This window comes from Periophthalmus magnuspinnatus, chromosome 11, assembly GCF_009829125.3.
Source record: "Periophthalmus magnuspinnatus isolate fPerMag1 chromosome 11, fPerMag1.2.pri, whole genome shotgun sequence".
NCBI classification, from domain to species: domain Eukaryota; kingdom Metazoa; phylum Chordata; class Actinopteri; order Gobiiformes; family Gobiidae; genus Periophthalmus; species Periophthalmus magnuspinnatus.
In genome coordinates, this window is record NC_047136.2 from 13753444 (window position 1) to 13775213 (window position 21770).

The following is a 21770-nucleotide window of genomic DNA, read 5'->3' on the forward strand; positions in this document are numbered from 1 at the left end:
TTCAAATCAAAGTCAAAAATCTAGAATAAAAATATGGTGAATATTGGAATCATTTTTCTTGCAGTCCATAAGTCAAAACGTTTCTTGCAGTTTTGTAAACAGTTCGTTAGCAGTTACCTCAAAGTCCAGTTGAAAGTTCTCCAAAAATAACTGATAAACTTCCATCTATAATCCTATAAATGGTTCCTGTTGCCAAAAGTTGCTTTTTTCAGTCCTCCAATGAATCTGAAGGTTGATCTGTAGAGATTGTTGACAATGTCCCAACTTTGTTTTTTTTTTTTGTTTTGTTTTTTTGGTGGGAGGTTAATCCAAGTTTGAATTTAGTCCCAAGAAATATCCTGTTATTCCTCTTTAAACAGACTTTGTAGGATTTTAAAATAGCTTCAGATCCTCTTCTTCTGTCCATTCATGGTGTCCATTGCTTGATTCTCTTCAATGAATGTCGTCATTAAAAAAAGGAGGCGTTGTCCCAAAGTGGGCATGTTGGGGGCACGTCCCATACAACATCCGGACATCGATAAGGGGGGCGCTCAGGCAGAAATACAGGCCGTTTAGCTGGCACCAGGACGCCTAATTACCCCCATCCCACACGAAACAGACAGGTAGCATGCGGGCACTTAAGTGAAATGATTCAGAATAATTTCGCGAGGCTTTCAAACGTAGACCATCGACCAAACATGAGAAACAGGGCCGTAAAACTATAAAAACTTCATGAGAGAGAAAAAGAGGATTGGCTTTCCGTGATTTGTTGGTGACATTAAGACACTTCTCGCAACGTAATGGCATAGAAAAAAGCTATAGCAGGTGTGTGGGTTATAGCTTTCAGGAAAAATAGAGCAAAACATCGCCATGGAAACAATTGAGAAATGTTGTTCCAAGAAACAGGAATTGACTGGTGCTTACATCTGCTTTGGCAATGTTTACCCAGGACTCAGTGGTATTGGATTTGTTTATTAGCACAAGTGAAAATCAATTGTAATGTTTTATTTCGAAAACGCAAAGCTACTGTTCAGGACTGGTTAAAGACGTGCACTAAATATTGAGCAGTGACGGCATTTTCTGTGTCAACATTCTCAATCCAAAATGTTGCCACAAATAGAAAATAAATGGTGGGAGGCTATATTATTTGTTTTTAGTTGCTTTATCAATAGACAAATTAAGCCAGATTTCAGGTTGTTCTAGCCTAAAGTCTCAATAGCTTAAAGGGTCACTGTGTAAGTGTAGGGTCCGAGCATTTTTATGCCAATAAGAACACCTGGAATTTGAAAGATAGTTTAGTTTATACCATACTGTGGAACATTCAAGGCAGATGTGGCTCCACCAGAAAACCAGTGCATCTTTAACCATTCGACTGTTGCTATGCCAACATCATTGGCATTATTATATTTGGTCCAATGGCACAGAAGCTAAGACCCTTTAGACTAAACTATTTTTATGAGTTTTTAAATTACACAGTTTGAGGCAGTGAGTTGTTTTTATTTGACTTGTGTATCTTTGCCAAATTCCTTATATTACACTCACCACAGCTCAAAACAGTCAGTTCCACCTTTACTAAACTCATTCTGAACATTTTACTTCTCAAATTGCTTTGGCTGTGATCAAAGTTAGCAGCTAATGTTTTCAACTAAACTGAAATTGTTCCTAATGTCTTTCGTAAACTTCTAAAATTGTTCATACCAAAATATAATATAATATTTGGAGTGCAAAAACAGACCTTTATTGCAAAAAACACCACAGACATTTTTTTGTTACACCCAGTCTTCAGCCTGACCCAAAGTGCACGTCATTATCACACTCACATCCTCTGATCAAACAGTATCAAACACACAAACACTGCCATTAAAGATAATGGAGAGAGAGAGAGCAATACACGGAGAGCAAACACAAATTGTAAAATGTAGACACCACATTTAAAGGCAGACAACATCTGAGTAGACAAGAAAACACAGACGGCAGAAATACAGGGACATGATAATCAACAAATGTAATGATAACTTTTTCTTAGTAGCATCTGGCGACTTTTATGGGTAGGCAAACAGACTTGGGGTGGACATCAATTTTTAGACGATAACAATTGGCTCTGTGCACAATAGTAGCCGGCTAGTTTCAATTAGAAGGACAGTTGGCCTGACCATTTCCGGCGTAATATAATCCCTATAAAGTTTTTGCAGAGCCGTGCTAAAATCAGTCACTGACAAAATGTTAAACACTCAATGCTCAGTGCTAATGCTACCTTCTATTAAAACGTTATTTCAGTCAGTGGCGTTGTTTAAAAAGCTCATAGACATTACATTACAGCCGCCTATCCCTCTGATTGGAACAAGCCTGCTACCATTATGCACAGAGTAGCTCCACATTTTATACAAAATAGATTGCGAATAAGTAATTTATTTTTACTGACATATACTATTGATCATTACTTCAGTACTATTGTTATCTATCTCGCATGTCAAAAATTAAATAAATGGCAAAATGGTCACATTTTTATATAACGTTTTCCCACTTCAAGACACTCAAAGCACTTTACATCAAGGAACCACTCACCTATTCACACACACATTCATACACCAATGTGAGAAGACACTAATAGGGGCAGGGTGGGTTAAGTGTCTTGCCCAAGGACACAACAGTGGCATTCATCTGTGGGGGCTGAAATTGTACTGCCAACCTGTGAGTGAGTGGATCTGGCCACTCAACCAATGATGTTTACGAGCGGGATTCAAAACGCCAGCCATTCTAATGATTAGATGTTAGTAATACAGACAGTCATTTAATCAAACAGTGAGCTAGTTTCAGGGCTAGTTTGCATGAAACGAAGGATCCAGACAAAGCAGTGGAGTGACAGCGGCTAGAGATGAGCCCGTCTATTTATGAAGTGAGGAAAAGGTGGTTATTCTGGATTTACTCTGCTTCAAGGAAATACGGGACATTTCTTCATGAAAAGCATGGTTTTGATTTGCATCTGTGAGAGGTGAGTGTCAGCGTGCTGTTCTAACACAGGGCTGTGTTTAAGGGGACGTTTGTGACACATGAGGACTTATTGTAGCCTACATGCACCTGTCTGACCAGTGCCTCTGTCTGACCAGTGCCTCTGTCTGACCAGTGCACTGTTATTGTCAGTATCTCTTCATGAATGTACATTACGTGTAGTATATTACATACTGTATATGTAGAGCTGCCATGTGTCACTCATATGGTTTCTGGATGCATAATGATAATTATATAGATAACAATAGTACTGAAGTAGTGAATAATATTATATTTGAGTAAAAATAAATATACTAATTTGCAATGTAGTTTGTATAAAAAGTGGTGTTATTAATTGTTATGGAATAAATATTACTGTCCGCCCATAAAAGTCACCGCACAATACTGATTCCTACTGAGCCAGCAGCTGCAGGTGGCTCCTCCCGCTGGAGTTGGTGAGTGGGACGAGGGGCACAGGGGGTCTGTCTGTGTTTTGGAGGGGGGTGAGGAGGCGAGTCCTGGTGTTTAGGCTACGCTGCTCCAGAGACAAGGCCTGCTGTTTACGGGACAGGTCCTGCAACATCCGGCTGTGGTGCAACTTACACCTCTGCAGAGAGTTTCTATGATGACAATAAACATGATCACATCTGGAGCCAGTAGTGTTTAAAGGTGCACTGTGGAACTTTTGGAGGGGGTCCATAACCTGCTTTTTCACCTAGAGACGTTATTCTTTGCCTGAATCTTACACAGTATGGTATTCAATGTATTTATCTCCATTGGGATAAGAGATGAGGTGACACCCTCACAGTAAGAAGGCATATTTTTCAATTGTTAAATCAAGATACTGTGACAACCCAATAACATGGTGGTGGACACCACCAGAAAAGTTACAAAAGTGCACCTTTAATATTTTACAGTCACGAGTCAAGTAACTTGCATCCTAGTACTAGCTATTATATACATTGTAAATAAATAAATTACAAATAAAAAACAGGGTATTTTTTGTAGAGAAACATGGACTCACTGTGCTTCTGTGAGTTTCTGTTTGAGAGACACGATCGTTGATTCCAGCTGATGGACTTCATAAATGAGTCCATGCTGGACCTGAAAAAACAGAAGAAAAATGTTTAATTCCTTACTATGGCTTTTTAAACTACTTCTGGACACCTTTAACTTGAAAGCATAGACAAGTGACAGTTCAATTTAGACCTGGTCAATGCCAATGCCAATAACTAATGTTTATCTTGCTGCTGTGGCCGATAACCAGTATTACTGATATACTGATATTAACATTTTAAACTCCAAGTTTACAAATTCGCTTTTGTCTTTTGTAAAAAAATAAATAAATAAATAAAATAAATATTCATCTGGGATATAAAATAGTTTGTGGCATGATTGTGTAAACATGCAGCCATAGTTTTAGTGAATAACACATGGGCAAACAGAGATATATACAAAAATATCAGTGTCAAATATCCATATCAATACCAATATCCATACCTCTGATATAACCAATACCGACACTGGAGCCGATATATCACTTGTCTCTCAAATCTCTCCATAATATCTAGAACAGGTGAAATACATTTAAACATTCATACCTCGTCTCTGCACAGGTCCATCCCGGGTCTCTGGGTCCTGTTCTCCAGTCGAGTGTGGGCCAGTTTCAGGGACGCAGTTTTCGCCTGTAAATCTGCATCCAGTCCCTTTATGTCCCCCTCCATATCAGACATCTCATTCTCAGTCTGACAACAAACATAAAAAATGTGTTAAATTTGTTAAAATGGTTAAAGTACTAGTTCAGATTAGATAACAAAAACATGCAAGAAGCCTAAACAATGTGATGGGTTAATTAAAGGAAAGGTGGACCTTCGAATAATGCAAAAAAAGCAATATCATGCCATGTGACCTGTTTCTCTCCAAAGAGGTCGATGCCATACTGTGGAACATTAGAGGCATAGCAATGAAATCTCTATGGAGACAACACCTGGAGGAGTTATAAACTGAACCTTTTAACTTGTTTCATAATATTTCTGTCTGGTTTCTATCATCCAGTGGGGTAAGTGCAATTCTCAATTATCTTCTAATTATATTATAGGCGACGTATTAGTGCTTACATTTCTGATTTGCCACTCCAGCTCGTCCCGGGCTTGTTCTTCCTGATGGGTGCGTTTTCGGAGGGCAAACTCAGTGGCACTGCGCTGTTTATCCAACTCATTTTGAAGCTAAGGAAAGATTTTAAAAAAACTTTTGAGTTCGCTCATCAAAATAACAAAAAATAATTTGCAAACTTTAATGTATTTTAAAATACAGCTAAGATCTTAAGATTTTAACACTATTATGCGACTTTATAGTGATGCCATAATTATAAAAACAAGCCAACCTTGTGAGAAACATTTTTTGTAAATTTTGGTAACTAATAAGACATGCACATGAATAAATTGCACAAGTTGAAGGTGTACTGTATGGGACATTTCAGGTCAAAGCCATAACTTCCTCATGGAGAAAAGCAGGTGGTGACTCTCCCACCAGAAAAGTTACATAGTGCCTTTAGAAAGTGTTTATTAGTACAACATATAAAGACTTTGTACACATGACTTGTACCTGTGCGCGTGTCAGTTTCATCTCCTCTCGCATTTGCTGGGACAGGTGCATGGCCTCCCCCGATCGAGCAACATTGTACTGACTGAACTGCAGCCACTCCTGAGGGGTACAGGACCTAAAAAATACAGTCACAAATTAACAAATTAACAAACAAATAACATAATACACTAAATGGAAACTGTACAGTTAGTAACTTCAATCTGATTGTGTATGTACCCAGAGGGGATCCTGATGGGGTTGGGCTTGAGTGATATTTGGGGGGACTTTCTTGTGAGAGACAGACAGGTCATGTCAATGTCCAGGGCATCCATCTTGTTTTGGAGGTCCGCTGTGAGCTGCTGACGATTCTCTTGTAAAACACTGGAAAAAAAAGAACCTGGTTAGAAAAATAATGCATTTGTAGGGTGGGAAGGTGTTCTGGTCAGGTCCCACTGGGAGGAGGCACCGGGGAAGACCCAGGACACGCTGGAGGGACTATGTCTCCTAATTCGCCTGGAAACGCGTCGGGTCCCTCTGAAGGATCTGAAGGAAATGTCTGGGGTAACATTCTGGGAGTCCCTGTTTAGACTGCTGACCCCACGACTGGATAAGTGGAAGAAAATAGATTTGTTTTAAATTGTGCATTAGTCATTCACTCCATCCACAGCTGCCCTGGGGCAGACTGATGGAAGTGAGGCTGCCAATCTGCACCATCAGCTCCATCAGCCCACCATCACTCACTCAAACAACATATTCATATTAGGCAACATGGGTGAAGTGTCTTGCAACAGTTTGAAATAGAGCCATGCTGCCCCACTACGACATTGCCAGCTGTCTCCCATCCAAATACTAACCAGGCTCAACCCTTCTTAGCTTCAAAGATGTGACAGGATAGGGCATAACTTGTCAATTATGCCAATATCAATCCATTGTACAGATTTTGCACAGAACAGTCAGTTCAAGTAAATAATACAAATAACAATACATATGCAAAGCTAATACAGTGTTACTATAGTTACCACAGATGCTCAAAGGCCTTGTCTATGAGCTGCTGTAGAGTCTGCTGTACTCTTTGGATCAGAGCAACTTCAGTTTTCAGCTCTTGGTCTACAGGGTCTAGGATGAGCTCATACCCAGTCCGCCCCTCCCTCAAGGTCAGACATTCAGTCCCCACCTCCAGAGGAACCACGGTGGAGGCCAGAGCCTGCTCCATCTGCTCTTTACACTGACAGAAAACAACAGATTGGGTTCAAGTGACAACACAACATTGTTCAATCTCTATAGTTTAACACTGAGCTGGAGAAGAGGTCACAATTTTATGGTAGAATTTGCTGTTTAACTTAGATAGCTGATTTATTCATTGAAGAGGTTGAAGACCTCTATTATCACTGGACCTATCCACATGAAACAAAAAAAAGTTAAATATCTCTGTCAGTATGAATGACGTTTGTGGAGTCAATCCCTAACAAATGATAAGGTTCCACATTTATGGATCATAAGTTTGGGTATTTCCTATAGGCTGTGTTCATATTCTGTAATTTGATGAGGTCATAAATTCATAAGGAGGGCAGGGGTCTATATATTCATCTCATGGCTTAAAAAGTCCTTTCAACATGACCACAATCACGTTTTTTGGCAAGTCTAATGGCACTACTTTCTGAAGCCTTTGTGAGTTCATTTGAGTTGGCGTTGAACTTTGTGCCAAGTGTAATTGCAGAGATATTAACCATAAACCAGGTCAACAAATCTTCAATCTGACAGTTTAACAGCAAATTCAACCACAGAATTCTAACCTGTCTTCCAGCACAGTTTTAAATATTGAACTTAACCTATACATTAATGTAATTTTAATTTGCTTATTTATTGCATGGCTCTTTTTGTTCACATTCGTTAATTGCATGTTTAAGACCCAACAGTTTTGTAATAACTGATGGTTGAGCAACAGATGAAATTTAAATAAACGAGCAGCGAAACATCTTCACTCCTACAATGATTTGTCCAGCTGACAGATTTAAATTTTGTCTTTTGCTATGAATCAGACCTGGAGGACTGAGAGATTACACAGACAACTGATGGCTGAGCTCACCAGTGTCAGGGCGTCCATCTCTTCGTCGACTTTCTTTGCACAGAGGTCCAGAGCGTCTCTCCACTGAGTCACATCCCATATCCGGTCACTGAGTCGCTGATTTGTGTCTGTCTCATCCCAGTTTGTCTAAATAGAGGTAAAGGTTTAGAATATGATTAGCTGTGTATTGTTTGTTTGTTTGTCAATGGTATAGATGTACATGTCAATCCAAAAACCCAATCACTAGAGCTATAAATAAAAGCCTGTTATTAAAGATAACATTTCTGGTGCAAGGTACATGTGTGCTTGTCTCCATGGAGATGTTATTGCCCTGCCTGGAATATTCCACAGTAATCTTCGGCAAGTTACGGGTGAAATATGTAACCTCACACACAACACACAACAAGCAACATAAATGTAAACGATTACAAGCTAGATAAGTTTAATGCCCTCCACCTGTAGACTGATATAGTGTTAATAAGGAACATGCTAGAACATTTTGGCCTTGGTTACTTATGAGTAATGCTTAAATGGACTTTCAAAATACCCAAAACGCTTTACATTGCATTTTTATGCACTCCTCATTCACACCCAGTAGTGAAAAGATACAACCACAGCTACCCTGGGGCTTTAATATCTCACCTGACAGGTGGTCTCATTACGCAATGCCCGGCCCTCCTGTCTGATCAGATGGGACACATGGCGTTCATGTTGCGCGGTGCTGGATAACTCCTGGTTGTTACTGGTCCAGGCTGGGACACCATGACGCAGGGCGGGTTTCACCGGGAGCACAGACATCTCTGCAAAACGGGACAAACAAAAGCATTACAATAATAAATAAATTAAGCTGTAAGGCAATCAGGGGCATCCTGGCACTTTATGATCACAAATACAGGAATAATTGGATTCCTTTGTCATAGACAGCAGATATATAAGCTACTTTTATTGCATTTAATAACAGAGTCAATTTAAAAATCAAGAAGCTTCCTAGACAGACAATGGCATATACATAGTAGAAAATGTTAATTGTTGCCGCATAAATGCAACATAAAAACAAAATTTCACTCACCAACGTTTGCTGCTTACAATTTCAGACAGACTGAATTGGTGTTGGTCTCCAGTGGCAACAGTCTCCCAGCAACTCACTGAAACAAAGTTCTGTGACTCCCACCGTTAAATAATTTACAATGCAAATGTTCAATTTTAACTTAACATTTTCTATATAGGGTTTTCAAATTTGAAAAGGCTTATGTGACTTCCATATACACTATGAAAATGTAAAAGTAACTTTTCTGGTGGAGGGTTTGCCACCTGCTTGTCTCCATGGAAATGCTACCACTGGAATGTTACACAATATGGTATTAAACGTACCTATCTGCATTTATTCAAGAAATTTACATTACATTACAGTTACATAGTGCATCTTTAACAAGTTATCAAGCACGTTTTCATGACTGTATGGACAACAGTTGCTCCAAGCAAATGTTGAAATGTATGGCCACATTTGCCTGAAAAAATAGGGCTCCTAGAATTTTTTTTTTTCTAGCAAAGTTACCAAAATGTGACATATATCCTTTTTCAACTTTAGCCCTGTATTTGTCTCATTTCAAATTTGTTTTTAAAATGTGAATGTTTAAATATCTCACACAGTTTTATAAAGACTTGTTTATTGTATCAGAATCAGACATGCCAGTGGTTATTTCTCCATGCTGTGGTGACTTCAGTGTAGACAAAAGTTGGTTAGTCTTAATACCACTTCACCCCATCTCAACTCAGCACATTCCTGACTGACCAGGCTAGTATTAGTACAATCCTCTGTCCAGCAAAAGTTCCCAGTTATTTTTGTTTTTCAGGGCTAATTTAAAAATCTAAATAATTTAAAACACACCTGGTAACATCTTATAATAACTACACTATTAACAGCCTTAACAACAACCACTTCAAATGAACAGATAGTTTAAGAAGAATTCAGGCTTAGTAACCACTTAAACAGTCAGGGTAAGTAGTGACATAGTCTTAATAATTCTAAATAAATTATTTTTCATTATTAATTAAGACTAATAAAGTTGTAGTTATTATAAAGTGTTAGCAAAAAATCATCACTATCATCATCAGTGCATTAAACCAGCAACCTCTTCAAATATACAATTGATTTAATGCCCGTTTAACACAATAAAAAAAAAAAATCATGTTATTTTCAAACAATCTCTCAATATAAGATTTTCTTGAAAATGGGAACTACTTGCCAGAGCACTATCCCAAGTACCTGAGCTACGTTAGTCTCCAAAAGGCTTTCAAATAAGGCCTTTAGAGAAGATTACCTCCTTTCTGTGCTATCAAACCTACATTTACATAAACCATTGTAGGGAATGCAGTGTTGGGAAATAACTGAATACACGTACTGAGAATACGTATTCTGAATACTAATTTTGAGTAACTGTATTCTGGTACAAATACGTTTTAATTTGGTGGCGTTCAGAATACAGTTACTTTGCTAAAATCAAAGGAATACACTGCAGGACTTGATTGCACAATTTAGGCTTCAAACTGCACATGATCAGTGAAAACGTAATACTATTGCGTCTTTATCCTACAATTTAAATGAAACTCAGTGTAAAAGTATTCAGAATACAGTACTCTGACTGCACCATGTATCATAAAACATTACAAAATACGTTTTAATTCAGGTATTCAGTATTCTGTAACTAAATACATTTTCAAAGTATTCTTCCCATCACTGAGGGTATGGCAGCTTTTGAAAACAATGTCTAATATATGAGTTATCAAGTGACATTCTTAATAGCTAAAGGGAGATGACAACACAAAAAACAGCATTGGTTGGTATGCATAAACAGACTAAATAAATTAAGATGACAAAGCAAAACACATTTAGAAGTTTCAACACGTCAAATGTCAACAAAATATTTCAAATTGTTCATTTAGGATAGTCCAGCAGTTTGTAGGTACAATCTGTTTCTTAAAATGGTTATGGTTAGAAATTATTAATAAAAAGATATTCTCCACCTCTCTATAGCCATATTGCCACAGAGGCACTTGCAGAGGGTAACTATACTAACAAAAAAAAAAAAAAAAGCATCATTAGATTTTTTTTTTTATTATCCCATTAAAGGTAATATGTCTATGGCATATCTAAACTTGAAATTAACAATACGGTTTGGTGTAAGCGTAGGTCATTTTGAAAAATATTGTGTAATTTTGTTGAGACTTGGAACATCTTGGTGAACAGGTGGTGCGGTTCAATAGCAGTTTGTCAGTGTCACGTGCCTTGTATTGTCTTGTATGATCCAAAGGTTTATGCAAAATTGTCTTCAGTGATTGGTTTCCAGGTTCTTTTGGTGGTGGTGGGTTGAAGGAAATAGCAACATTAGTGATGTTATTACAATAGTCTCCAGTTCAACATCATTGGGGTGTTGCGTCTCCATTAACTTCTATACCATGCTGCTGTAGTTGTGCTCGCAGTAGTGCATTATCGTTCTTCAATTCTTCAATCTGACAAACAAAAGGACACATTTTATGATTAAAATGACATTAGATTTGTTTAGTTTAAGTTTTCAGCAAGAAACGCATCAATAACCATTGAGTAAAACTCCACAAACATGTTAATGCTAGCTTGCTCTTGTGTTGCAATTTGCACTTTCAACACTAGATATCACTAAAACTAAAATTTGCATGCTGCAGTAATTTTAATTTATCAATCAATTTATAATTTATTGGCTTTATATAGCACTTTTTTGTACACTCAAAGACGGTTTGAATTACATTATTTAAATTGAGCATTCCCTGTCTCTGTGCAGCACTTTGCAAACTGAGTTTATGAAATGTGCTTAACAAATAAAGTGGATTGGATAATTCATTCACTCCACTGTGGTGGTAAATTGGATACTGAATACAGATTAATAATTTGCAATGAGAGAATATGTATTGAAACAAACTAAACACTATGTATTTTGTTTAGTGGAAGATAGAACCAAAAAAAAAAAGTATATATAGAATACATTTTCTCATATAAAGCAAGGTCATATGATGTAAAAAGTTCATGTGGATAAACATTTTGAATTTCTTCAGATTCTCTTCATTATTTGTCATTAAACTTCACTGACTTGTTGTCTAAGCAGCTCGTTGTCCATCTCGACTCGTTCAACGTCCTTGAAACTCTCTTGCAGTCTCTGGTTGCTCTGACGCAGCTCGCGGATGTAGTCACAGGCTTTGGACAAGATACCACCTTTACTCTGAACAAAGGAATACAGAGAGGGATGGTTAAATATCATAAATACACTTTGTCCATGATAGGGTTTGTGCCATGGTGGCTCCACCAAAAGAAACAGTAGACCCTTGAGAATCAACTTTGCGAATCATTTTTACATAGGGAAAAAAAAAAATTACAACAATATTACCAAATCATAAGCTAACTCATTTAATTCTTTCGGTTGTTGTCCCATATAAATCCTTATAATCTAAATAAAATCATTAGTCACGTAAGAAATTTTGGTTGAGTGAGTGGGTCTGGAATCATGTCCTGTCACCCTGATTCCAGGGAGTGTGATTGACAGGCAGATTAACCAATCAGAGAGATGCATGGTCTGTTTGTGTCAAAAATAAACATGGCTGCTTAGGTCGTTTTCACACATGTCTGTGTGCTATGACAACATGCATCAAGTGGACAGAGCCCCGTGAATATGAACGTACACGCTCGCTTCCCCTAAATGCCTTGGTCTTTTCTTTCACCTGTGGCTAAATACACTGTGAGGACTGTACGCACTGGTGGCGGAAGAGAAAAAGCTTTTTGAAGGAGCGCCCATTCATACAAATATACGTGTGAGTGCTTTTGTGAGCACTTTTACTGTCACCGTGGAATGCGTAGGTCGGCCCGAGGTCGGCCACGTTCACACCGCACTCGCCCCTCTCCGGAGTGTGAGTGAACCACCTGTTTGAAGCACTCTTGGAGAGGCTGTTTACTGCGTTCCAGAATGCGACTGTTGAGCTCACACCAGCCCAAGTGCACCGCTCTCGGAGCGAATGCTCTTTTACATCGACCTAACTGGTGGCAGTGTGAAATAACAAAGGGGACTGAGAAACAATGTAAATTTGTGTAGAATTAACAATCACCAAACTCTTATTTATATCAGATAAAGAAGTTATATATTTTAGGAGAATTTTTAAGAGGAGGTATCTTCCGCATTTGAGGGACATATGCTACAAATTGGACCGTCTCAAGTTAGGACGCAGGTTTTTTACGCTCTATGGTCCGGTTCCCGACCCTTCTGGATTCAAACTGAATGTAGAAGCACCTGGCTGGTCAGGCAACTAACAATAATAACCAAATTTACTTTACTTAAACTACCTATACTTACCGCTCCTGTTCTGCTGTCCACACTGCAGTCAGGAATTATTTTAGAAAGAGTTACGATCCAGTTGTTTATTTTATCTCTTCTTCTTCTTTCAACTAGAAAACACAAACAAATATTCAAGTTACAACATGTCTCAAGCCATTTCCTTTAACAAAAACAAAAAAATAGATGAAACATATTTTCATCCTAAAGTAATAGCTGCATGATGCAACATTTAGTGGGGGCTTTGTCTGGAATGTTCTATAGTATGACATTAACTGTCTATCTCCAGACAACCAGGTGGAGACAACCAGGTGATATGACCAGACCATATTACAGTTAAAATCTATGGAAAGGCAAGCCCACTCACTGTGAAAGTGTATTTTTATGTATCGTGTAGTCTTGAGCAATAAAAACACCCATAATTTAAAAAAAGCTATATAGACATGTTTAAAGCCATACTGTGGAGAATTCCAGACAAATCAATAACATCTCCATAGAGACGAGCAGGCTAACTTTAATATCATCATGACGTGGTCCAATACTAGTTTTAATATACAGTACATTCAATCCATTCTATAGCTAATCTGAAATTGTTCAACTTGGCAATACCTGCTCAAATAAGTATCTAGTTTTAATACTACTTTTAATATTGATTAGTAGTATGATATTTTTGACAACCCTCAATCAAAATCTCACCTTCATTATGTTGTGCTCTTCTCCTCTCGTCTCTTGGAGCTCGAGGACCATCTACTTTCCTAGAAGACAAAAACATTTTAATTTTTAACTATGACTATAAATCCTGCAGGAAATGTTAAGATGAAAAACTATGTAGTACAGATTTCACATTTTGTCAAGAGCATGAATTTTAAGAGGATTTGTTTGTTTGGGGATGCTAAAATGAAACAATGAACCACAAAATGTTGATCGCTAAACAACACGGGACAGGACAGGGTCAGGTTGGGCTTATGCAAAAGTTATTCTCACCAGTTTGAACTGCCAGTCTGCAACAAGTCGCCATCAGTGAGATCTCTGAGAACGGCAGGTAAGTGGGACAAATGTGTGTTTTCAAATGTTTTAAGTAGGATTAATTTACACATAACACAACTAATCATACTGAAATAGTGGAAAAATGTTAAAATGTGCGGTTTTACTATGATTAATTGGCAAAGACAATGAGGGAATAAATAATGAAGAATGGCAAGGACACCATGAGGTATTAATAAAAGCTAGAGATTGTCACCATGGTACACATTTAAATTACATTTTCTGTTTTAAAATTTTTTGCATTTACATTTTATCTAACTCCCAAAGTGTCCAAACTAAAGTGAACAAACCTTGAAAATTTTTTTGTCATTTTAGATAGGAGTGAGTAAACAGAAAAACTATCAACAATCATGATAATATGGTGTATTGACACACAGTTTAATTCTGAATAAAATACAGACCAGGGCAGTGTTTTAGGGTGAATATTAATTTTCATAATAGAGAGAAAAAAATGTCCAGGTAAAGGTCCCTGGACCACAACTGTACCATTACATGGTAATTGAAACCGTTTAATCAATGAATTTTCTGGCCCTGTATTTACATTACTTTCTACTACTATATACTCTTCTCCACTCACACGATGGCCACTGCAACTGTGACAACAACAGAACCCACAATCTCGCTAGCCTTTAGTAATACCTCATTGTTAAGGACATTTTGGCAGTTGTGAGATAATAGAAGTTGGGTACTTACGCAGAATAAGCGTGTGTGCGTGGGGCGATGGAGCGCTGAGCTGCTGTCTGGAGCACCTCTGGAGGACTCATCATGACATAAAACTGACCTGAACACAATAAACAGGAAAGAACAGTTAGAAATTATGTTATAAAGACAAGAGAAAATTTATTTTGTCATAAATAGTAGTATGTAGGGTCATGGGCATCTATTCCTCCTCTCTTGAATGGACAGGTATCCATGCTCTAGAATTTGATAATGTCATAATTTCAGATGGAGGCAATAAGGAACGAATAAGCACTCAACCATAAGACTATGCACTTAACTGTATACAAATAAACAACAAACCAATGAGTTAGGTGCTTAGTCAAATACTCAGATAAGCCATTTTACTATTACTCACTAATGAGCAGAAAATTAAGCCAATTGTACAAGTTTTTTTTTGTTACACAGGCCTGTATACAACAGACGTGATTTTCAATATGGCTGTAAGATTTTGTCTTTTCTTACCTCCAGCTTGTGTAATGGTGGGCTCGGCAGTGGCTTGTACTGACACAGCTGTGGCTGTTCCATCACTCACTGTAGCAGCAGGAAAATAAGCAAAACGCGTCTCTCCTCCCACTGTCTCCCCAGCAGGACTGCCTCCATTACTGAATGGGTTCTGAATCACAGCCTGAAGACAACAGAGAAATATTCACTTAGAGCACACATGCCCAAACTGTGGCCCGGGGGCCAAATGCGACCCTCAGACTAATTTTTCTTGGCCCTCATTACCTTAAACAGTACTTTTTTCTGTACATTTCTGAAAACCTATTTTAACAAGCCCAAATCATATATTTAATGTGTCCTATTGAGGATGTAAGCATGAATAAACATCTAGTGGTTCAATCTAACTTGTAATAATAATGCAGATTTGAAGTATTCAGTGTATTGGCGACCAGTCTATGGCCCTCAGTCGGCCCTCAGCTTTGTCTGTGTTTTTATATATGGCCCTTAATGAGAGAACTTTGCACATCTCTAACTTAGAGGCATGAATGTACCAATATTTATATTATGCATCTATTTGTATGCCATATATAATAAACAAGATCAAACTTAACAACAGATGCACAACATGTGACAAAATTATTGATGTTGTGATATTGGCACAATAATCTATAAAGCAAGAAAGTATGATACAACACTACTACTACAAACTTTTGTGTAAACCCGAAATGTAACTCCACAGTATCTTCCTCACTTGTGCCACGGCCTGAGGAGCTCCAGCAAACGCTGCCGCAGAAACAACACTGACTGCTCCGGATCCATCTGCGGCCTCCAGTTGATCATCTGTCACCTGGACCACGCGATAGGTCACCTGCTGGATAGAGGGTTAAAGTGCATATGACAAATTAGACTACTCATTTCACTAAGACAGAACTAATATAATTACATTTTAAGTTTTACTAAAGATTGTGCCTAATTTTATTTTTTCTATTTCCTGCTTGGACACTGATATGACAGGCATAGAGGTAAGTATGCAATGGTTAACCAGCAACCATAACACAACAACGGTCATTTATTTTATTAAAATAAATGATATAAACGTAAGTATTGTGTAATTTAGACAACACCTTTATTTTGTTAAATGAATGTTTAAACCGCCATAACACATGCCTTCCTTGCATGCAAGTTGTCCCCTCATTTTGGTTAGAATTTTCCATTTTGATGACATAAGTAGAGGTATTCTGACACTTAACTGATGTAAAATTATAATACATACCTGCCACAGGCACTACTCTATCAAACAAAGTTGTAATAAAAAAATAAATAAACAAACAATAAAAGCTGCCATATGCACTTTAGGGTCTCTATATTTTAATTATATTCAGAGAAAAGTCCTATTTTGTCTAAACATTTACCTGTCCTCCACTGTTCTCTGTGCGAAACTGGTACTGTACATTGTGGTCTGCAAACGCTGCCTGTGGGACACCTGTGATGGCCACTGCAGTCTGCTCCTCTCCCACTGCTTCTCCTGCAACACAGGACAATATAATTCAATACAAAACATATGGTAGTTATTGCAAATGTTTTATTACATTAATACCATCAGTGGTAGACATTGTTATATGCAAGTATTAAAATCTCAAAAGATGTGATGTGTGTGTGATGATGACACCTTGTAGTAAATCAGTTTATATAGGTTCCATACCACTTAGTCTTATCTTATGCATGCTTAACCTTATTACAGTTTTATCTAAAAAATTAACATACTCTATTATACTAAACAAATGTCAAAATTCATATGGTAATCATCTGAATTTGAAAGAGAAATATTGAGGCAAATATTCAGAATTGTATCTGGTCATTTCATAATAAAATAATATACTATTACTATAATAAATTACTATACCCAATAGTCAGTAACATGGATTGTGAGCGGACAATCTAAGTAAATGTGCAGCAGTCTCTTACCTTCCTGTAACGCCACCACGTCCTCTGTATCCTGTTTGTCGTGACTGCAAAAAAGCAAAAGTAACCCAATTTAGCTTCAAAAACAAACTTTCACAGAATCTACTACGTTTTCCACTTGAACTAGAACTGGCTCTGGCGCTCCCTCTAGTGAACCAAAACAATAGAGGACACGGGAGAATTATTGATGAAATTGGAGCAAAATGGCACAAACGCGCAATGAAAATAAACCAAACACAATATATCAACGAAATATGCATAAATACGTGTGACATAATTGAAATAAATGTTGTTCGAGTCTGCTATCCCGTATAGTAGAAACTTCCAAACTATCTAAATGCGTCGTGCATTTTATGTTAGTTGAGCCTTTTTGCAAACGGAGTGAAACATGTCACAGAAGACAGTCTCTGGACGCGCAGAGGCAGAAAAGGTAACCAAAAGCGCAGTCACAAACTAGCTCAAAACATATCAAAAGTAGGAGACGATTGGTACTATATGATCACCGACTGAAAGAGGGTTTTAGGCCGTAGCAGTAGCCGACCTAGCCTTGCAGGAAACGGGCATTAGCTTGGTCTTACCTCGCCGTGTTGTCCAGGCTCTGCTCCAGCATATCCATGTGAAGCTTTTGCGGGGTGTGCGTAAAAAATGCTGATATTCAACGACACTGATTTACAGAGATGGAAGCGCTGGTGGTCACGGGGACAAACACACGGGTCATGTGAGAAAGACAGTCCGGGACACGTGAGGCGCCGAGCGGGCTGCAAGAAAATGGAGGCCGAAGACGAGCACCGAGCTGCACCAAGCTCCTTTTCCGGAAAACAGCCCAATCCTGCAACTTTGGACTCCCAAACCAACACGATGCTGCTTTTAACGCTGCTACAAATCGCTTAGTAAGCTTATATTGGATAAATCGCGAGTTATTTTGGTTTATTTCTTTGCCGAAAGGTCGTTTTGTCCTTCGTTTCCTTATCCGTTGCTATGCGGTTCACAGCAGCTGTTTATCCGCTCAAAGTTGCGGGTCTACACATGCGCCAAACAAGACGTGGAGTGGACTCTAGCGTACATTTTAACACGGGGACAAATGACACTTTCTGCGCTCTTTTCTCCTTTGAAATGGTTGTTTTTTAGCCGTTTATTTGGGTTTTAGCTAGCTGCGGTTTGTGTAATACAGCACGTGACAATGAAATAACCGTAATTTACGCACAGAATCAACGGGAAAAACCCACGACAATCGTAATTTCGTCAATTAAAACACCAAAAACAAATCATTAATTGGACACGTGATAATTTAAGCGTGATTTTGTTTTATTTCATGGTTTATTTTGACAGGTACTCTTCAAATTTGCGTTTTTTTTCCTCTTTATTTGCCCAGGTGACCGAGGTGATCCAATACGGGTTTTCCCTCAAACCACATGACAAGGAAAATGTCCATGTCGAGGTAAAGGCAGCAGCGGCACAAATGCTCCATAATTCACGGTTTTATGGTGTGTTTGACACCGAGTCCTTCTATACTATTAACCCCTGGAAGAAACACAAACCGGGTGTATTTTGGCGGGACTCTGGGTTGGGTTAGGTTGGAACATTTACGTGGAAACTGTCCATTTGTGCGACCAGTCAGTTTTTCCGTGCGTAAAGCCAGTGTAAAGCGATGGATGCGAGTGATGGCTGAGAAGCAATCCCAACATGGTACATTTCATATATGGATTCCCCAGGTATACATTACATAAACTATAAAGCCTGTGTCTGTTTTATTCCCATTATAAATTTTGAAACGGCCAACTTTACACCAAACACGTTCATCTAATTTAGGTTTGAGTTGAACAATAAACGTATGGCCAGAAGTTCAACTCTTGATAAAATGCTACATATAACCCTACCTTAAAAAGTTGATTTCTGTGTTTTTCTAGGGCGAAAATGCCCACTTTATTTTATTTTGATACAGCATTGCACTACATTTAGGATGGATAATAACACTTTTAATATTATGAATAACCCATGGCATAACTAAGAAAAAGTCATACATATGAGAATAAGTGCATATCAAGACTCGTCTCTTCTTTAGTGCCCTCTTGTGGGCATTTTCAAAGCATGTCTTGTGCTTTTACGAACTAGGCAGGCTGCAATAGTCTTTTGTTTCCCTTGTTTACATAGCACAAGCCACAGCACATATCTTGTTGTGATTACCACAAAGAGATTGGAGATCTCCAGTCTCTTTGTCGTCAGATTTGGAGAAGGCCTGGATCAAAGACAGACAAATTCAATAGTGTCAATGCTCAGCACCTGCAGTCCTATTCAGATTCTACAGTTAAATCTGTGACAGGTGAACTACACAGATATTGAGGCACAATGCATTTTTGCTATGAAATTGTGTGAATCACAAGTTAGGCTATTGCAACATGTATGGTACTTAAAGTTAGTCAGACATTATTGACTCATATGGGGAACTTTCAATAAGCACATTGTTAACTGGTTAAACATGACCTTTTAGTGTTCACTCTCCAACACCCCTCTTGTAAGTTTGATTTTGCACAGATAAAGATTACTTGCATTCTGTACATTTTAGTCAGGGTTTACATTCAAACACACATTCTTAATTTGAAAGTGTATAAGTACACACTTCAGGGCCTCTTTTAATATTCCAAGACTAAGAATAAGCCAGTGAAGGAAAAAAAAAACCCAAAAGGCATTATATGCTAATGATTCTCCTCCAAATCAGTTCATGCATTATCGTTCTAAGCACATTTATAAACTGGTGTAGTGAGCTTTTAATATTACTGATACTAAAGTTTTCTGATGTTAGAAATAAACACAGTTAATAAATGCACTATTAAAAGCTACCTTATACAAAAGCACATCAACACTATTAAAAAAAACGAGTTGAGGTGCTGTATAATCAATAATTGTGCATAATTAATACTTCCACTCTAATCGCTTAATTAAGTTGAATTCAATTTTATTTATATAGCACATTTTAAAATCATCTTCAGCTGCCCAAAGTGCTTCACATACAAAGTCAATAAAAAACAAATAAAGAGACATATGAGAAGAACAATAAAACACCACAATATCCTGTCTAGCCATTAAATGCCAGGGAGAAAAGTTGGGTTTTCAGTCTAGTTTTAAAGGGCATTAAAGACTTGAGAGGATCTGACAGGCAGAGGACGCTGTTCCATAGTCTGGGTGCTGCAACAGAAAAGCCTCTGTCACGTCTGGTTTTGGGCCTGGCTTTGGGCACGGCCAGCAGGAGTTGGTCAGCTGACCTCAGGACTCTGGGTGGAGTGTAGGGCTGCAGTAACTCCTTCAAATAAGGTGGACCAAAGAGTGCACACATTTAAACAAAATCAGTAACATTTTGAATTGCACCGGCTGCAGGTTGCACAGCCTGATGTGTTCTCATCTCTTAGTAGTTAGTAGTTACTAAGCCTGTATCATTTTAATAAAATATTTGTTTATTCTTTGTTGTGCTCATTTGGATACATGCATTTACTCTTCTAATTTATTTATTATTCTAATTCTCATGTTTCATTTATTCCTTACATGAATTTACACAAGTCATATTCACAAGTGAAATATATTCCTCTATTATGCAATGCTTTGCAAATGGGAGTCCCGAAGATCACATGGTTGTATAAATAATCCAAAACGTTTTGCGTCACTAGCCGTTCGTACTTCTGATCTGAGTCAATGTGGTCTCAATAAACAATAATCATAACTTTCTCTAGGCAACAAGCTGGAGTTAAATTTACTTCTTGGATGTGTCACATGGGGCTGTGGCTTCTCCAAGTGGAAGATGAGTCACAGACACATGCCCGATCCAGCCAGACAGAATAGGAGGGAGAAGGTACTTTACTCTCTAACTTAGTTAAGTTTAGTTAGTTAACTTACTTGAGTACATTTTTTTAATTTTTTTTTTCTCAGAGATTTCATACATAGTAAATATTGCTTTGAAGTAACAACAGTGGTCAATCTGGGTATTCCTAAAGCTTTATACAAGTCAAATTCATTTGTGTTTTTGGCAACTTTTAGCTTTCTTACTATTTACTGAAAATATTGTATGCTTAATTTACTAAAATAACTATACTCAAGTTGTTTTTGATTACTTGAATACTAAAATGATGTGTAACAAGCCATACAAGTGCCAATACTTGTAGTTTTTTTCATCAAATGCTTGTTTTAATTAAAGATTTATTTAAATGATTACCTCTGCTTGAAATGCTTACCAGAACATTTTTGGTTACCCACTTTTGCCAGACAGACTGGCTGTAGAAGGGCTTAAACCAAGGAATAGACTCTTTGCCAATTCTCTCTCTCTCTCTCTCTCTCTCTCTCTCTCTCCGTCCCTCCTCCCCTTCTCTTCACCCCTTTCTCTCCCTCTGTCCTTTCCCCCTTTTCATCTCCCCTCTTCTCACTCCCTTTTCTCTCCTCCCCTTCTCTCTCTTTCTGCCTCTCCCTCCTCTCCTCTCCTCTCCTCTCTCTTCTTTTTTCCCTCATTCTCTCACTCTTCTCTGCTTCTCTCTCCCCATCTCCCTTTTCTCACTTCCCTCTTTCGCTCCTCCCTCATCTGCCCTCACTCCCTCCTTGTCTGTCTCGCTCTCACCCCCTCCCTCCATCCATCCCTCCCTCTCTTTCTGCCCCTT

At 38.1% G+C, this 21770-nt stretch overlaps 2 protein-coding genes across 6 annotated transcripts in view; both read right to left on the reverse strand.

Moving 5' to 3' along the window:
• usf2 (upstream transcription factor 2, c-fos interacting) overlaps positions 1 to 18187 on the reverse strand; it is a 142645-nt gene extending 124458 nt beyond the window's left edge. The window contains exons 1-11 of one of the 5 annotated variants that reach the window (XR_008648886.1): positions 17712 to 18184; positions 17137 to 17180; positions 16584 to 16696; positions 15923 to 16042; positions 15193 to 15355; positions 14704 to 14791; positions 13951 to 13995; positions 13663 to 13721; positions 12988 to 13079; positions 11737 to 11865; positions 10970 to 11125 (exon numbers count right to left, since the gene is read on the reverse strand). Coding sequence is in view for 4 of the 5 variants with exons in the window: in XM_033975284.2 (XP_033831175.1) it covers positions 11036 to 11125; positions 11737 to 11865; positions 12988 to 13079; positions 13663 to 13721; positions 13951 to 13995; positions 14704 to 14791; positions 15193 to 15355; positions 15923 to 16042; positions 16584 to 16696; positions 17137 to 17180; positions 17712 to 17749 (981 nt within the window). In the remaining variant the exon portion in view is untranslated. Of the gene's footprint in view, positions 1 to 10367; positions 11126 to 11736; positions 11866 to 12987; positions 13080 to 13662; positions 13722 to 13950; positions 13996 to 14703; positions 14792 to 15192; positions 15356 to 15922; positions 16043 to 16583; positions 16697 to 17136; positions 17181 to 17711 lie in introns of those variants that run through there. The other 4 variants (XM_033975286.2, XM_033975284.2, XM_033975288.2 and 1 more) reach the window with 4 other exon arrangements.
• tekt2 (tektin 2 (testicular)) lies at positions 3380 to 8413 on the reverse strand. The gene is made up of 9 exons (XM_033975600.1): positions 8258 to 8413; positions 7637 to 7762; positions 6570 to 6775; positions 5788 to 5931; positions 5572 to 5686; positions 5085 to 5192; positions 4569 to 4712; positions 3992 to 4071; positions 3380 to 3587 (listed from the first exon to the last, which is right to left on the reverse strand). Exons 1-9 carry the CDS (start codon positions 8411 to 8413, stop codon positions 3380 to 3382), a joined length of 1287 nt encoding a protein of 428 aa, XP_033831491.1.
• Positions 18188 to 21770: the final 3583 nt, after the last annotated feature.

What these genes read in the sequence shown, in the direction of transcription:
- tekt2 (XM_033975600.1), bottom strand. Translation starts at nt 8,413, where the DNA reads ATGTCTGTGCTCCCGGTGAAACCCGCCCTGCGTCATGGTGTCCCAGCC. An exon ending in GTAATGAGACCACCTGTCAG is followed by an intron (nt 7,763 to 8,257) that starts GTGAGATATTAA and finishes ACCTCTATTTAG; the next exon opens with ACAAACTGGGATGAGACAGA. An exon ending in AAGGCCTTTGAGCATCTGTG is followed by an intron (nt 5,932 to 6,569) that starts GTAACTATAGTA and finishes TTTTTTTTCCAG; the next exon opens with TGTTTTACAAGAGAATCGTC.